The 16,801-nt window shown below is 46.8% G+C and overlaps 1 protein-coding gene across 1 annotated transcript in view; it reads left to right on the top strand.

Moving 5' to 3' along the window:
• Positions 1 to 16,801, top strand: part of EEFSEC (eukaryotic elongation factor, selenocysteine-tRNA specific) — a 252,003-nt gene that overhangs the window by 79,330 nt on the left and 155,872 nt on the right. The window contains exon 2 of the mRNA XM_030307536.1: positions 7,074 to 7,281. Coding sequence (XP_030163396.1) covers positions 7,074 to 7,281 — 208 coding nt within the window. The remainder of the gene's footprint in view (positions 1 to 7,073; positions 7,282 to 16,801) is intronic.

The following is a 16,801-nucleotide window of genomic DNA, read 5'->3' as shown; positions in this document are numbered from 1 at the left end:
TGTGAATGGGCTGTGGAACCTTGACGACTTGTTGAAGATGTCCAGTCCTGCCCACCCAAGTTCTCTTGCTCAGGTGTCTCCCTGCTGGTCTGGTGGGATTTGGCAGGATGTTTGTGGGGGAGCCTACCTTTGCAGACCGGGTTAAAACAGTAAGGGCTTCCTGCCCCTTGGTGGATGCAGTGCTCCAGGCTGTGGTCTGCCACTCATCCCCTGTGAGGGGCCTTGTGGATACTGCTGGATCGCGGGAGGTATCGTTAGTATTTGTTCCATGCTGTTGTTGATACTGTCTCTTCTCTGCCTGGGAAGGGCATGGGGCCTTTGTGGACATGTGAGCCACAGGGAAGGAGATGGCCCCTTTTGAGCTTTTACTGTGCTGGGCTTCATGATACAAGTCCCAATACTGATAGTAGCTTGTGTTTCTTGAGCTCTTAGTATGGGCCACGTGCTGTGCTCGATGCCCTCCCTGCACCTTAAGGTGTTGTCTCTGACATCAGCAGGATATAGGGGAGGAATCCCAGGCTCCAAGAGGTCAAGAGGTGTACTCACATGCGTGCCTGAGGCTGCACAGCCGGCAGGGGTGAAGCTGTGCCTTGGCTTGGGGCCAGCCCCTCAGGCTCCCTGCCTCCCTGCCCTGCTGCTCTCCATAGCATGCCTTCCAGGGCACGTGAGGTGGCCTTCCATGCTCCTGCAGCTTTCTTCCCGCTAAAGGGCAGCACCCCCTCCAAGGCTTTCTTTTGCTCACATGCCCCATGTACAAGTATGCCGTCCCTCTGGGCTCTGTCCTATGTCCGTATCTGAGATTTTCAACCAGGTCAGTCGAAATCACAGTGGGGTGATCATCCCTGTTTTACAGATGAGGAACTAGAGCTCAGAGAGGGTAAATAGCATTAAGAAATTTCCCTCTGTCTGAAGGTGTTCATGAAAATGGTCATCTGATAGGAGCAAGGGGCATGGTCCTCAGAACTTCCTCCAGTGACTGGAGTCTCCTTTGGCTTTCTGTCCCCCCACTGGAGGCTCTGGGCCTGGCCAGCAGCATGGGAATTGTGAGGGAGGCAGGTCCTGAAGAAAACCGGCAAGGAGAGTGAGGAGAGGGGCTGGCGGGCAGTGTGTGCAAGTTGGACATGCGCCTGTGCCCAGGTGGGTTCACGTCTGACCACTCTGCAAGCTTTTCCTTCTCCACTCCCCTCCCCCCCCCCCAAGTTGGTCAGTAACCTCAGTTCTTTGTCCACATGTGTTTGCCTGGGGGCATCCTGGACAGGTGGGAACAGCAGCCTCTGAATGTGAGGCTGGGCTGAGAGCTTGGCTCGGCACCAACAGCCCTAAATGTAGCTCCGCTTACTGAGTGCCCGGCTGGCCTTCCCTTTGATTCCATGCCCCCTACCCCCGCCCCAACCTCTTGCAGTGGGCATCTTTGTTTAGATTCTGATTTACAGATGAGGAAATGGAGGCCCCCAGGGGTGCTGTGGTTTGAATGCCCGGTTGGGTGCCTCCGAGCCCAGTGCTCACCTCTTCCTCCCGCTCATGGCCCTTGGCTCCCCACCTGCACATGGACCTTCTTTACCAAGCCCCTTCCATTTCCAAACCCTCTGATTCTGTGCTGAGGAGGGCAGGACGGACATCCCTGGTGCTCAGTTGTACACTCTCCTGTGCCAGTAGGAATCTGAGAGGGGGTTCCCAGGCCACTGTACTTTGGGGGAAAGGATACAGAGGGAGGAAAACTGAAATGCACAAAATGGACACACACGCGGGGGGACTCTCCTTGAGAGGAATCACGGGCTCCAGTGTGATCAAAGTCTCGATGCCTCCTGGCCAAGAGGCGGGGCCAGGACAGGTGAGCCTGTGTTGGTGTCAAAACGATGCTGGCTTCTCACCCTAGCTAGATAGCCTGGGGCAAGTATTTAACCTGCCCGAGCCTCAGTCTTCTTGGCTGGAAAATGGGGAAACAAGCAATATATTGAATAAATGAATACAAATAACAGCAATACTGACGGCACCTTGGGATTGTAGAGCTGCAGCCCCTCCTCCTGCCCCACGCTCCATGGGGGACTTCTGACACTTGCTTTGCCATTCTGCAGCACCCACAGGGGCTGGTGCACAAGTCCCCACCCACGCACGGGGTGAGTGTTTCACTCTGGGCGCAGGATCGCAGCCCAGGGACACAGGGTGCTGTGGGAGAAAGGGGTCCGGGGGCCCATGTTCACATCGCTCCAACTGAGCCCTTGCTCCTGACTTGACTTGGTCACTTCACCTCTCTGAGCTTTTGTTTTGCTGTCTGTGATTCTGTGATCCCCACATGGCAAAGTTAAGACGAGAAGCAAACGTGCTTGCCACAGTAGGAGTTGTAGAAGGAAAAACAATCACAGCAGCTAACGTTATGGAGGATTTCCTATGGCCGACGTGTTGTTCTGAACCCGCTCCGCGTGTTATCTCTTTTAACCTTCGCTGCAGCCCGCTGGCTGGGCTCACCCTTGTCCTCATGGAGACCAGGAAGCTGAGGCCCACGGAGGTCTGATGTATCCGGCGAATGGGTTGGAATAATAATAGGACATAAATTGCCACTGCACTTTTATATTGTTGATGACAGTGTGTTTACGTTGTTTATTGAATATTTAATAAGTCACTAGTTAAAAATACATTTTTCTTTATTTTAAATTTAATACTATTCTCTTCTTTTTAGGATGTTCATAGCTTTTGATTAAAAAAAATCACGTTTTGATTAAATACCTGATTTTGAGGCTGCTAAAATGTTTAAAGTTTTATGTTCAGTTTCTCTGGCTGAAACATTTTTTTTCTGCACACGCATGTTTTCCGCCTTCAGTCCCAGAAGGAAAATTACATCTCACAGATAACTTACACTTAGTTAAATGCCGACCTTTGTAAGTTTTTCTTTATTTTTGTTTTTGAAATGATTAAGATGTATCCTCTACAGAATTGGAAATTGTAACTTATAAAAGTACCGAGAAACTTGAACCCTGTTATAATTATTCTGCAAACCTTTAAAGGGATCTATAGTCAGAACAACTAGATGAAAAACTCTGATAGACTGAAAAATATAGAGGGTCATTTGTAAGCTGCAAGTTCCTGACTTGTGTTTCCCGCCCACTCGCTCGCTGTGCCCCTCTCGTCTCAGAATGGTTTCCTACCCTGGGTTCGTGGGAATTGGGAAGGACACTGCTTGATTCATTCTGTGGAAGTACTGGGGATCTTGAAAAAGACAAGACAGGCCAGTTATGTCACTTCCTGTCGCCTGATCAAAAGTTTGATGAAGCAACGAGAGTAACTGAGAGCCGCTGCTGGGCAGCGGGCAGTTGCCTGATGATGACCCCTGGTTCTCAGTGGGGCCTGTCACGTCGCTGTGACCTCTGGTCTCCTTAGAAGTGCCTGATGTTGGCAGCGGGTCTGCTCAAGAGCCTGGCCTTTTGGAATGGAGCTGTGTGCTCCCTGCAACAAAGGCGGCTTGTGGACGCTGGATTAAGGCTGCAGAGGAAATCCTGACCAGTCTGTGTTTGGGTCTCATCTGCACCTGTCTTTCTGGCTCTGTCAGGCCAGTTTCATCTCTATCCCCAGGATCCCAACAGGCATCATAAGTGAGATGGGCTAAATACGTAGAATATACGAGTTCTTCCCCTCCAGCCACTGGGCCAAGACGAGGTGCTCCTGGGTAGTTTTATATACCAATGGGGAACTGAATCTCTGAGAAAAGGAACAGAGTCCTAGTGAATAGAGTGGGGGGGGGGTGGGCAAGCTATCATTAGCTCAGTTCAGTCCATGAAAGATTGCCCATGCTGTGCCCGCTGGGTCCTGTAAATCCAGATTGACAGCCCGACCTGTGATCTGTAAGCTCTGAGCATTGGGGTAGTTGGGGAGGAAGGGCCAGGGGTGAGTGAAGTATAGGTAGAGGGGCAGGAGCAAAAGCCAGGCCGGGAAGGGTGAGAATTATCGTGGAGTGTACCTTGATTCTCAGTGTAAAAATGAGGAGGTGGGCGAGGAATAGGACGAGTAAGAGAAGAGGCTGGAGAGGGGATGGGTCCCCATGTGGAAGGACAGGCCACATGGCACATAGGTGAGGACAGACAGCAGCGTTCAGATCTCTCCTTTAGCACCTATTTGCTGAGTGACCAAGGGCAGTTACCAAACACCTCCTCATCCGTACAGGGGGGTCCATGGTAGTTTGGGTAAGGGAGGGGATGATGTTTAGGTCCTAGAGGGAGCCAGGGCAGTTGGAAGTACTCTGGAAAAGTCCTTGAGACATCCTTGGGATAGCGTAGCCTTGGCTTTGTGGGCACAGCTTTGCCCACTACAGTTGGGGGTCACCTGGTCAGGCGCTTGGGACCATTTCATGTGAAGATGGCTCTCCAGTCTTCCTGGAGAACGGCTCATAGGCTGGGAACCCCAGGCACTCCTCCTTCTGCTCACCTGTGGGCTTTGTCCTATCCTGCCTCAACACCTCGCCACACAGCCCTGTGACTGATGACAGGTTTGCTTGGGGAGAAGTCACCTCTTCTGGGGAGAGCTGGGCTCAGGCTTTGAGTGGGGGCGTGCATGTGCGCACACACATGTGCCCTGGGGCAGGGCAGGGAGGGCTCCGTGAGGTGCACCCTGGTGCGCAGCGCAAGGAGGACGTGCCAGGACCGTGAGGTAGAAGAGGGGGCCCAAAGCCACAGCACGGAGTTCCCATTCAGTTAGAAGACAGTGAGGGCTCTTAGCAGGGGAACAGCAGATCAGCGTTTAGTTCATTATCTATTTATGTACGTCACATCATTTTATTTATTTCTGAATGGGTACTGCACACCTGTGTAAAAGGTACAGAAGAACACGCAGTCTGGTTTCCTTCCTACCCCATCCCACATCTGCCACCTGGCTCTCCCGACAAACAACCAAAAGTTAGTTGTTTCTTTTGCGTTCCTTCAGACATGTTTTATGTGCAGAGGAGCAAACACTTCCTCCCATACAGCACCCATACACACACACCTTCCCTCCCCCCGCCCCCCGCTTTTGACACAGATTACATCGCTCTGCCCTTTGTTCTTCTCACTCGCTCTACCTTGGGGACTGTTCCATAGTGGTACACAAAGAGCTTCTTCATTCCTTTTAATGGTGGGATAGTATTCTCCTGGAGTGGGTGTAACATTCTTTGTTTTTAACATGCCCCCCGGTGATGGGCATTTACATGGTTTCCAACTGTAGCTACAACAAGCCTGCTTACACTATGGGAGGCTGCACATGTGTGTGGGCTTGGCTGGGTCAAAGATGCTGTGAATTCTGATAGCTGTTTTCCGATTGACTTTCATAGAAATACCGATTTACCCCTCTCCCTGACTCAGTGTATGAATTAGTCATAGAGTTTTAGGAAGTTCCTTCTGGGAGGCTGTTTGGAGGATGGATTTCAGAGGGACAAGTCTGAGGCAAAGAACAGGTCTCTTCCCGCTAGGGAGCAGCTGACATGGGCCTGCCATGCGCCATGGGGGTTGAGGCTGCAGCAGAGATGCATCCCAGAGGGGAGCTGGTGATTCGGTAGATAAGAAAGGGAGTCTGTCAGATGGTGAGGTTTTTAGACCTCCATTGTTTAAAAGGTGTGGGTGATAGAACCAGCGTCATCCCCTGCCGCGTCCCCACATGCTGCCCGGTGGGACAAGGGAGATGCCAGTGCCGGCTGCTGTGAGCACCCGCCTGCCCCTCCAGGCCCCTTGGACCACAGCAGCACGGAGTCCCTGGGACTGGGTGAGGTGGAAGAGGGGGCTTGGGAGGGCAGACAGAAGGGCCAGGGAGGATAGCTGGGACATTTTGAGGCCTGCCTAGAGCCGGAGACGCCTATTGTTTCTCCTGGGGGGAGGCTGGAGGAGCTGCGCACGTCAGTGGTGACCAGGAAAGAATCCTTCAGCAGTGCAGCCAGGCTCCCCGGTGTCTGGTGGCCCTTAGTGCCAAAGCAAGTACCCCGTGAGTCCACCTGCGTCTGAAACACTGGTCGTGGAGATTAAGGGGTTGACTAGCGCACACAGTAAATGTGCCAGCAGAGAAAACTGCCCTCCTCCTCGCCTTCCCTCGCTCCCCAGGAATGATCTTGGGTCATGAGAGTCACCCACAGAGCAGTCCTCCTCCGTTTCACCACAACGATAGTTGGGCCTTGGAAATCCCTCCTGGGGCAAAGGGGGAAATAGCTGCATATTTCTGTATCCCCCAAAATAACTTCCCGCCCCCTTTGTTGGTAAAACTACTTCAAATCCCATTAAAAAGGACACATTCCCTTCATTGGCTAACTTGAGTATTCCTAACATGGCTCAGGGTGGTTTCCCCTCATGGACTCCTCTGTAATTCCTCCCTCTGCTGTTGTTCAGCTCAGGTGTGGCTGTGTATTTAGGGCATGCTCCCAGCCAGGCATGCATGCATACGTGTGGAATGCACACACATGTGCACGCACACACACATATAGAAATACACACACGTACATGCTGGCGGTGCTCAGCATTGATGTAGTTGAACCTTGGGTTGCTCTTACCTCCTTGAAAGGACAGGAGCCTACCACCTGGAATGGAGAGGGCAAAAGAAGCGAGTAGATGTGACGCAGCCATGCGTGGGAGGATCATGACTAAACCCAACTACCGTGAGGAGAAGACCCAGGAGCCATAGAGGAGACGAGCCCCCACCTCCCTGGTAGTTTTCCATTCCTTCCATCTGCTGTCTTGTCAAGGGCAGATCTCTAGGCATTTGCCAGGTCTAAGATGGGAATAAAATGAAGGGATTGATGCAGTAAAAGGGTGTTTTGGGGTCCCCAGCCCTACTGCGTGCTGGCCGTGGCTCTTGGTGGGCTCTCTGTATTTTGCGGGCCTCAGTTTCTTCCTCTCCAGATGAGGTAACACGCCTGTCCCTCATGGTGGTCGTGAGGATTCAGTGAAATCGTGTTGGTCCGAGTCCGTCCCCCATGGCCGGGGCTAGGAGGCGTGTGGTGGTCATCCACCCACCTTTATCTTCATACTTGAATTTGGCTGGTTCTGCTGAAGCTCAGGAATTGGGCAACTTTCTACAGAGTCCTCTCCCCCATTTCCCTTTCTAACCTTGTCTTTCTCTCCTTGCAGGGGCCCAGATCATTGATCTGATGATGCTGGTCATCGATGTGACCAAAGGGATGCAGACCCAGTCCGCGGAGTGCCTTGTGATTGGGCAGATTGCCTGCCAGAAGCTGGTCGTGGTGCTGAACAAAATAGACCTCTTAGCTGAAGGGAAGAGACAGGCAGCGATTGATAAAATGACAAAGAAAATGCAGAAGACCCTAGAGAACACCAAGTAGGTTTGCTAATGAGAGGAGTGTCCACGTGTCTAAGCTGGCTCTGGGGCATGCTTCATTTCATTAACACAGGTTGGGCAGGCGGGTGTCAGCTGTGGGTCCTAGTAAGCAGGATCTCACCTGGCCCTTGCGCACGACAAGAGTAAAGACTAAGATGCTGTTGCAAGAGACCAAAAAATACAGAAGCGTAAAGAGACTAGAAGCTGATTTTCCAGGTAATTTCCTAACGTGAGCACAAGGGGGTTTCTTCTCTGTACAGCATTCAGAAACCCCGGTGTCCTCCGTCCTGCTTCCACTTAGGGTGTGTCCCTGTCCGTGTGGTCAAAGCCAGGCACGGACAGTGCTGCATTCACGTTCACAGGAGGGTCCAGTGTATAAGGAACGCCGGACTGGAAGAGGCACACACCCTTGCCACAGATTCTGTGGGTGAGGCCTCAGTCCTGCCCGTTCATGTTGGTCATGCCTCGGTGTCAGGCCAGGAAACACATCCCCTCACCATCTGCTTAGCTGCAACTCGGTTATCTGAAGGCGGAGATGAGTTTTGGTGGATGACTGGATGTTTCTGTCACAGAGGCTTGTAAAATTGGGTAGATGGATGGGCAGACTTTGCTGTTGGAGGGGAGACTGGGAAAGGCGAGATCACAAAGGACCTTTGTAATATCTCATGCCAGCGAGTTTACGATTTCGTCTTGCAGAAAGTAAGGAGTCCTTAAAGAGTTTGTGCAAGAAGTGGCTGAGAAGTTCTCCCATGCAGAGCTGACTGGTGGCAGGCAGAAGGGATGGCTCAGCGATGAGGATCCAGGGGGAGCCGAGAACAGAGAGGGAGAGGCAATTTGGTGGTGTTCTCAGGGAGAGAAGTGTCCTCCGAGTTAAGGCTGTGGAGGGAGGGGAGGGGTGACTCGGGGAGACCTTTGACAGGAGAAGCAACAGGCCTTGTCAAGTGATTGGCTACGCTTACGGTCCTTGAGGACAGGTCCATGAGGGCAGAGAGGTAGCGGTGCTGTGGGGCCGTGGGACAGAAAGCCGCCGGGTCGCTCAGGCGGCCACAGGAGTGACTTACTCTGGTGTGGTCAAGAGAATGAGAAAATGTCCTTGTTGAGAACACAGTGTTGGCAAACCTCATTGTTTTATCAATTCCTCTCTTCCTCTCTGGGCCAGCGCCTTTTGATCAATACTAAATAGCGGTCACTGGGAGACAGCGATGCTTCCTCTTTGCTATGCAGCCCGAGACAATATCCTGCTGCTGCCACCTCTCCTTCTCCTGCCTGTGGAGGGCAAGCAAGTAGAGAGTGTTTTTGTTTCCCCGTCATAAAGATTGATATGCCTTCCCATTTATGATTTTTTTTTTCAGATCCAACACCTGCAGCTCTCCCTCAGAATTCTCAAGTTGGTTAAATTAAAGCTCCAGCCCTGTGAATGGGCCAAATATGTCATAAAAGATTTCCTAGCACTGCCTTTTGTTAGCAAAATTCATCAATCCGATAAAATCGACACATTTAGATAAGTGTTGCATAAGAATTCAGACTTTGTTATTCCCAACGGAAGTGGATATGAGACTGTAAAAAGGAAGATAAAAAATTATATCTTCTTTTTAGTGAGTTATTTGATCTCCCTGCCGTTTTATTTACTTGTCAGAAAGGGGAGAACAGGTCCTTTGGAGTCCTGCATGAAGACCCAGTACAATGTCAGTATCATTTGTATATAAACGGGACCTTCTGGGAAGGGTTTGGGTTACCATTAAGGGTAAATTAATATTAGCTATTTTTTTTTTAATTTTTTTTTCAACGTTTATTTATTTTTGGGACAGAGAGAGACAGAGCATGAACAGGGGAGGGGCAGAGAGAGAGGCAGACACAGAATCGGAAACAGGCTCCAGGCTCTGAGCCATCAGCCCACAGCCTGACGCGGGGCTCGAACTCACGGACCGCGAGATCGTGACCTGGCTGAAGTCGGACGCTTAACCGACTGCGCCACCCAGGCGCCCCAATATTAGCTATTTTGATCAGTTAAATTTAAGGCAGATTCTCACCTTCATGTTTAAGTTATTATTCCTATTTTAATTTATTGCTTGAAGGTCAAATTATGGACTGTATCATATCCAGAGGCAGTTGTCCACCTGAAACCTCTCCTCTCCTCATTCAGTGCCTGGAGGGCGGGGGGAGAAACTCCCATAAAAGAAAGGATTGCCACCCTGATGGGTTGTAGCTAGTGGGCTCCAGGGCCGGTGGCCAGGCCAGGTTGTAAGAGAACATAAGCTTTTACCTCTGTGCAGCAGAGAACTTTAAGTCATCTTAAGTGACCATCTCCTTTCCTTATGGTCCCTTGTGAAGTAAATCCTTTGTAAATGCTGGCCCATATGTGAAGAAACTTTCTACCTAAGAAGGAAAAATTTGGGCTGATGAATTATGTACATATCAAAACTGAAAATATAAAACCTGTTAAAAACATAACGTATTTTTTCCATCCAAAGAGTAATTAAAATTAGAAAACGGAGAAAAATGATTAAAAGAAAGAGGAGACCACCCAAAGATTTCTTTTTTCAAAATAACTGCTGACATTTTGGTTTATTTCATTCCTATCTTTTCACTGTGTATAATATTACCACCCCCCTTTTCGTCCACATTTTTTTAATTGTGGTAAAATATGCATACTAAAATACCCATAAAATTATTATTTTACCCATTTGCAAATATACAGTTCATTGGCATCAAATACATTCACAAAGCTGTGTCCCCATCACCACTGTCTATACCTAAAACTTTTTCGGGATTCCCAACAGAAACTCTGTATCCTTTAAACAGTAACTCCCCCTTCTCTCCTCCCCTTCCCCCCGCATAGCCTTTATTCTGCTTTCTGTTTCTTTGAATTTGCCTATTGCAAGTACCTTATATAAATGGAGTCATATATTCGGCTTTCTGTGTCTGGCTTATTTCCATTGGCATAATGCTTTCAGGGCCCATCCTTGTTGTAGCAGGTGTCAGAATGTCACTCCTTTATAGCTGAATAATTTTCTATTGTGTGTATGTACCATATTTTGTTTTTCCATTCATCATGGATAATCACTTGTCTTATTTCCTTTGGCTATTGTGAATAATGCTGTATGAACATTGGTTTACAAATATCTATTCAAGTCCTTGCTTTCAATTCCTTTGGGTCTATACCTAGGAGTGGAATTGCTGGATCATATGGTAGTTTTATGATTAACGTTTTGAGGAACCACCAAACAGTTTTCCACAGTGGCTGCACCATTTTACATTCCTGCCAACAATGTGTTAGGGCTCTAATTTCTCCACATCCTCACCAACACCTGTCATTTTTCTTCTTCTTTTTTTTTTTTTAAATAGTTATCCTAGTAGCTATGAAGTGGTATCTCATTTCGGCTTCCCCTATCCCCTTTTGCTGGTTCCCCCACCACCACCTGTATTATTGAGAAATAGTTGACATATATCAATATATAAGTTTAAGGCATACACCATGATGGTTTGATTTACACATATTGTGAAATGATTAGCAGTCAGTTCAGCTAACATCCATCCTCCTATATAGATACAATACAAAGAAAAGAAGGAAAGAAAAAAAGGAAAAAAATGTTCTTGTGATGAGATTTCTTATGATCTACTCTCTCAACACCTTTCCTGCATATCAGATGGTAGTGTTAGCCACAGTCATCACGTTGTACATCATGTTTCTAGGACTTATGCTACAACTGCAGGTTTGTATCTTTTGACCACCTTCTCCAGTTCTCTCTTTCCCAACCTTCTGCCTCTGGTGACCACAAGTCTGATCTCTTTCTGAGTTGTGTTTCTCGTGTTTTTGTTTTTGTTTTTGTTTTTTTTAGATTCTGCGAATAACACACAGTATTTGCCTTTCTCTGACTTCTTTCGTTTAGCATAATGCCTTTGAGGTCCATCCATGTTATAGCATATGGTAGGATTTTTTATGGATAAATGATATTCAAATACACACACACACGCACATGCACACACACACACACACACACACGTACATACATACATACATACATACATATACACCACAACTTCTTTATCCATTCATCCATCTATGGACACTTAGGCTGTTTCCATGTCTTGGCTACTGTAAATAATGCTGCAGTGAACATGAGGGTGCAGATATCTTTCCAAGTCAGTGTTTTCATTTCCTTTGGATATATTCCCAGAAGTGGATCATATGGTAGTTCCATTTTTAATTTTTTGCAGCTCCTCCATACTGTTTTCCATAGTGGCTGCACCAGTTGATACTCCCACCCATGGTGCACAAGCGTTCCCCTTTCTCCACATCCTCACCAGCATTTGTTATCTGTTGTCTTTTTGGTGGTGGCCATAGTAACTCGTATGAAATGATAGTGATATCTCATTATGGTTTTAACTTACATTTTCTTAATGACTAGTGATGATGAGCATCTTTTCGTGTACCTGTTGGCCTTTCATGTATCTTCTTTGGAGAAATGTCTATTTAGGTCTTTTGCCCATTTTCTATCAGGTTTTTGTTGTTGTTTTGTTGGGTTTTTGTTGTTGTTGAATTGTAGCAGTTCTTTATGTATTCTGGATATTAATCCCTTGTCACATATATGATGTGCAAATGTTTTCTCCTATTCTGTAGGTTGACTTTTCACTTTCTTCATACTGTCCTTGGAGGCACATGAACATAAGGGAAGGGAAACAAAAATGATATAAAAACAGAGAGGGGGACAAAACAGAAGAGACTCATAAATATGGAGAACAAACTGAGGGTTGCTGGAGGGGTTATGGGAGGGGGGGTGGGCTAAATGGGTAAGGGGCATTAAGGGATCTACTCCTGAAATCATTGTTTCACTATATGCTAACTAATTTGGATGTAAATTTTAAAAAATTAAAAATAAAATTAAAAAAAAGTTTTTAACTTTTATAAAATCTAATATATTGATTTTTCTTTTGTTGCCTGTGTTTCTGGTGTCATATCCATGAAATTGTTGCCAAATCCAATGTCATGAAGATTTTCCCCAAATTTTTTCTTAAGAATTTTGTAGTGTTAGCTCTTAAGTTTAGGTCATTCATCTACTTCTAGTAAATTTGTATATATGGTGTAAGTTTATGTATGGTGTATGTTAAGGGCCCAACTTTATTATTGGCATGTGGCTATCCAGTTTTCCCAGCACCGTTTGTTGAAAGGATTGTCCTTTCCCCTTTTACCCTTGTCAAAACTAAATTGATCATACATGTGTGGGCTTACTTCTGGGTTCTCTGTTCTCTTCCATTGGTCTGTGTGTCTGTTCTTATGCCAGTACCACACCACTTTGTTTACCTTTGTAGTAAGTTTCAAAGTCAGGAAGTTGAGTTCTCCAACGTTTTTATGCTTCTTCTCCAAGATTATTTTGGCTATTTGAGGCCCCTTGCAATTTGGAGGATCTGCTTTTCCATTTCTGCAAAAAGTGGTTGTTGGAACGTTGATAGGGATCGCCTTGAATCTGTAGATCGCTTTGGGTAGCACGAACATCTAAACAGTGGTAATGAAGTCTTCCAGTCTATGAACACGATGCCTTTCCATTTGTTTAGATCTTTAGTTTCTCTCATCAGTGTTTTGTAGTTTTCAGTCTACAGGTCTTTCACATCCTTGGTTAGATTTATTCCTAAGCATTTAATTCTCTTAAATGCCATTATAAATGGAATTGCTTTCTTAATTTCCTTTTCAGATTGTTATTTGCTAGAGTATAGAAACACACTGATTTTTGTGTGTTGATCTTGTACCCTGCAACTTTGCTGAATTCACTTCTCCCTTTGAAACAGATGAGGTATTTGCATCTTGGATTTCTACCTGTGTTACTTAACATCTGTGTAGCACTTCTTCATGTAACCATCACTTCCTTGTTGGCCCTTTAGATTGGCATAAGGTTTCCTTCTTATAAGGAAGTAATCCTGGGGTGAACATTTTTGACCATCCTTAAACTTTTTCTGTATTCTCATTTTTTTTCCTCTTGAGACATTTCCAGGTGTGAGATTACTGGACTGAGGGGCATGAATCCTTTCAAACTTGTTGTGTAGTGCCGTATTCTTTTCCAAAAGTGTTTACACAGGTGTTGGCAGCTACCTTTGGTTTCTAATTTTAACATATATTTGAAACTTAGTAGGACAGAAGTGGTATGTTACTCTTGTTTTAATGTGTGAATCCGTAATTATTGGGGACATTGAACATTTCTCCTTACATGTACTAAACAGTTGTGCTTTTGTGCTATGTGCTATGTGCTATGCCCATATATGTTGTCTGTTTGCTTCTAGCGATTTTAATGCTATGTTTTTGATTTTCAGGAGTGTTTAATATTAACAAAGATGTTGTTATTAATTAACCCTTTGCCTATCGTATTTGCTGCAAATAAGCCTTCAGCATTTGTTGGTTGTCTTTCCATGTTAGTTGCTTTTTTTTTTTTGACATGCAGAAGTTTCTAATTTTTATGTAGTCAAACTGTTTGATTGTTTTTCTTTGTGATTTCTTTATCTTTGAAAGCATTTAAAATTACTCTTGCGTAAGCATTTATCAATGTTAACAGAAATCAAAATAGAAGATAAAAACGTACCCACAATCTCTCCAATGCATCAAATTAAAGTGTTCTTTCCCTAGGATCCCTGTCATTCTTTCCCACATGTACATAATTTGAGGTAGTTGTTATCACAACATTGACACTGTTCTGTGTTCTAGGCTTTTCTGTTTATTTTTCCACTAAATGTTATCATCTGACAGCATCCTTGATGCATCTTTCACTCCGGCTGCCTCTGTGTTTCCTCCTACTTTTTAAACACTTTCTATTTCTTTGTTTCTGTTGTAGCCAAGGCCATCTGCTAAACCCACCCGGGGCTCCCTTGGCCCTGCCTCCCTCCCTGGGATTGGGTGCATTGCCAAATCCCAAGTGATTGGGCTGCTGCCGAGCTGACTTACAAGGTGTGCCTTTCATACTGGCTTTGTGGCCAACTAGCTGTGTGGTCTTAGGCAACTCACTTCATCTGAGTTTGTACTTCTTCTTTTGTAAAATGGGCACTGTTAAGTTCAGCATTTGTTGTGAGGGAGCGTTTGACGTGGGGCCCGGCACACAGTAGGGTCTTAGCAATCACAGCTGTAAGGTGTGGAGCACCTACTGTGTGCCTGGCGCTATGTTAGGGATTTCCCATACCCAGTCCGATCCTCAGTTACCCCAGGAGGGAGGTTTTGTATCTGGGTTGACTGGTGAGAAAAAAAACAAAGTATAATAAATGCTGGTTATTTTGAATTTTACTATTCCAGACCTAAAACTTATATAAGTATCCCCTGCTTTTCAAAGATTGCATAGCACCACTTTGCTGTTATGAAAGACCTACCTTATTAGTTCTTGTTTTCGCTAACCAAAAGAAATCTGGAGAGGATTTTTGTTGTTACGAAAAAAGGCGAAAAGCGACAATAGTGTTCAGTGTCTGCTTTGCAGAGCGTCATTATAGAGGCAGTGTGCATGCACCCCAGACAGCGAGAGCAGCCCCACCAAGTCCCTTTCCCCGGGACTGCACTCAGCATCCAGCCGCCAGAGCTTTGAACTGTGTCTGTGAGCATCTGTGCTTTATGTCGATTTATCTTGTGCATCTGTTAGTAAGATGTGTCCTAAGGTATCAGAAGAGCCTAGGAGAAGTTATTTTTTGGGTCTGGGAACGCTAATTTCTCCATATAAACGAATGGTAATTGCTTCTTTATGCCATTTTGCCTCACTGAACATTTCATAGGAACGCTCTATTTTCAGATAGTGGGGAAACCTGTAGTCTATTGTTTATGTCTTTTACACAAGTTACACACACACGCGCATACACACACACACATTTTAACTTATCTCAGATCGTTTTCGTGTGTTGTCGAAGGTCAGCCTGCGTGCATAGTCAGCATGTCTGGGCTTGGTTGGAAGCGTGATGCACCACAGCTGTGCGGGGAGTCTGGAGGAGGTGGTGGGTGCTGGGAACAGGAGAAGCCCTTGAATGTGCTCCAGGTCAGCCCCTGCCTGCACCGCTGAGCTGTGGGGCTGGGCTCAGGGCTCATCCTGACATCTCTGGTTGGAGCCTCTTGTGCTTCTAGAACCCAGACACCAGTCTGGATCTGAAACCCAGGGCGAGAGGGGCCTCTTTTCCCCCAAGGGGCTGCTGAACTCTACTTCTGCCTCCAGAAGCCAGGATCCCCAGTGTGTGGCATGTTCAGGAAATCAGCAAGGCCAGCTTCTCTTGAGCCTGGGAAAGGGCCAGATACTCAGCCCAACACGCCTTTATGTTTTGTTACAATACATTGCCCAAAAGGGTTTGGATAAAAAATAATTGAATTTCCGAAAGCTTTATGGTTAATCGCTGGAATTCTCAGTGCACGCTTTTACCCTTCCCTGTCCCTCTGGGCCTCAGGCTCATGGAGTGTAAGCAGAGATGATGCACATGTACTGGGCCCTGGCTTGTGGTTGGGTCCTGGGTCACTGATTGCCGTGGCTGGAGCCCTCCCTACGGACTGAGAATGGACACTTCCTCTCCTCTGTCATGGGAGAGGCCTAGACTCTGGACTCCTACAGACCAGCCACTTACTCCCTGTGCCCCCTGGCAGCCTCAGGCAAGTCACTTGGCTTCTCTGAATACACATCAGAGGCCCCCTGCTCATGGGGTGTTGGGATCACACGAGAGCACGTAGCATGGTGCTGGCACAGAGCAGGGTGTCTGCTCCTTTCCTTTCCTTTTCTTTCTTTTTCTCTTGTGTTTCTTTCTTTCTTTCTCTGTCTCTCTTCGTTGGTGTTTTTATTGCTTCCCTCTCTCCCCTCACTATTCTTTTCTTTTTCATTCTTTTCCCTCCATCCCTCCCTCTCCAGTGTCTCTTCTTTCACAGTCAGCTCTGGGTGTTGGCCTTCCCAAGGCTGATATCTCCATCTTGCCATTTTTGCGGGGTAGCACGGCCCGTCTGAGCTGTTCTGGGGTTGTTGGGTGAGTGGGTCGCAGGCCCTGTTTGGAATCTCCCCTGTGAACTTGCATCATTTTGTCACACTGACCTTTGGGCAGCCAGTGGCTCCAGAGATTGTTTAACTTACTCTCTAGGTAACTCCTGCTTGTCAGAGTTACTTCCTTTATTCTTTAAAAAAAAAATCTGGGGTACCTGGGTGGCTCAGTTGGTTAAGCGTCCGATTTCAGCTCAAGTCATGATCTCATGGTTTGTGAGTTCAAGTCCCACATTGGGCTCTGCACTGACAGCACAGAGCCTGCTTCACATCCTCTATCTCCCTCTCTCTCTGCCCCTCCCCCACTTGCTCTCCCTCTCTCTGAAAAATAAATAAACATTTTTAAAAGTCTAGTTTTTTAAAGGGCTTGCCTGCCCAAGCAGGCCAGACCCAGTGGGCATAGAGTCAAAGACCAACTGAACCAAGCCTCCCACATTCTAAGACATGTACTGTGTACTTGAACAGGAAAGACCAACTTGTGGAGGAAGTAACAGTGGGAGATTTGCCCAGCAGTTCAAGAGGAGAGCTGAATTGGCTTCTCCAGAATATCA

This window comes from Lynx canadensis, chromosome A2 (genome assembly GCF_007474595.2).
Source record: "Lynx canadensis isolate LIC74 chromosome A2, mLynCan4.pri.v2, whole genome shotgun sequence".
NCBI classification, from domain to species: Eukaryota; Metazoa; Chordata; class Mammalia; order Carnivora; family Felidae; genus Lynx; species Lynx canadensis.
The sequence above is the reverse complement of the archived record's forward strand: the minus strand, read 5'-3'. Positions and strand labels throughout refer to the sequence as shown.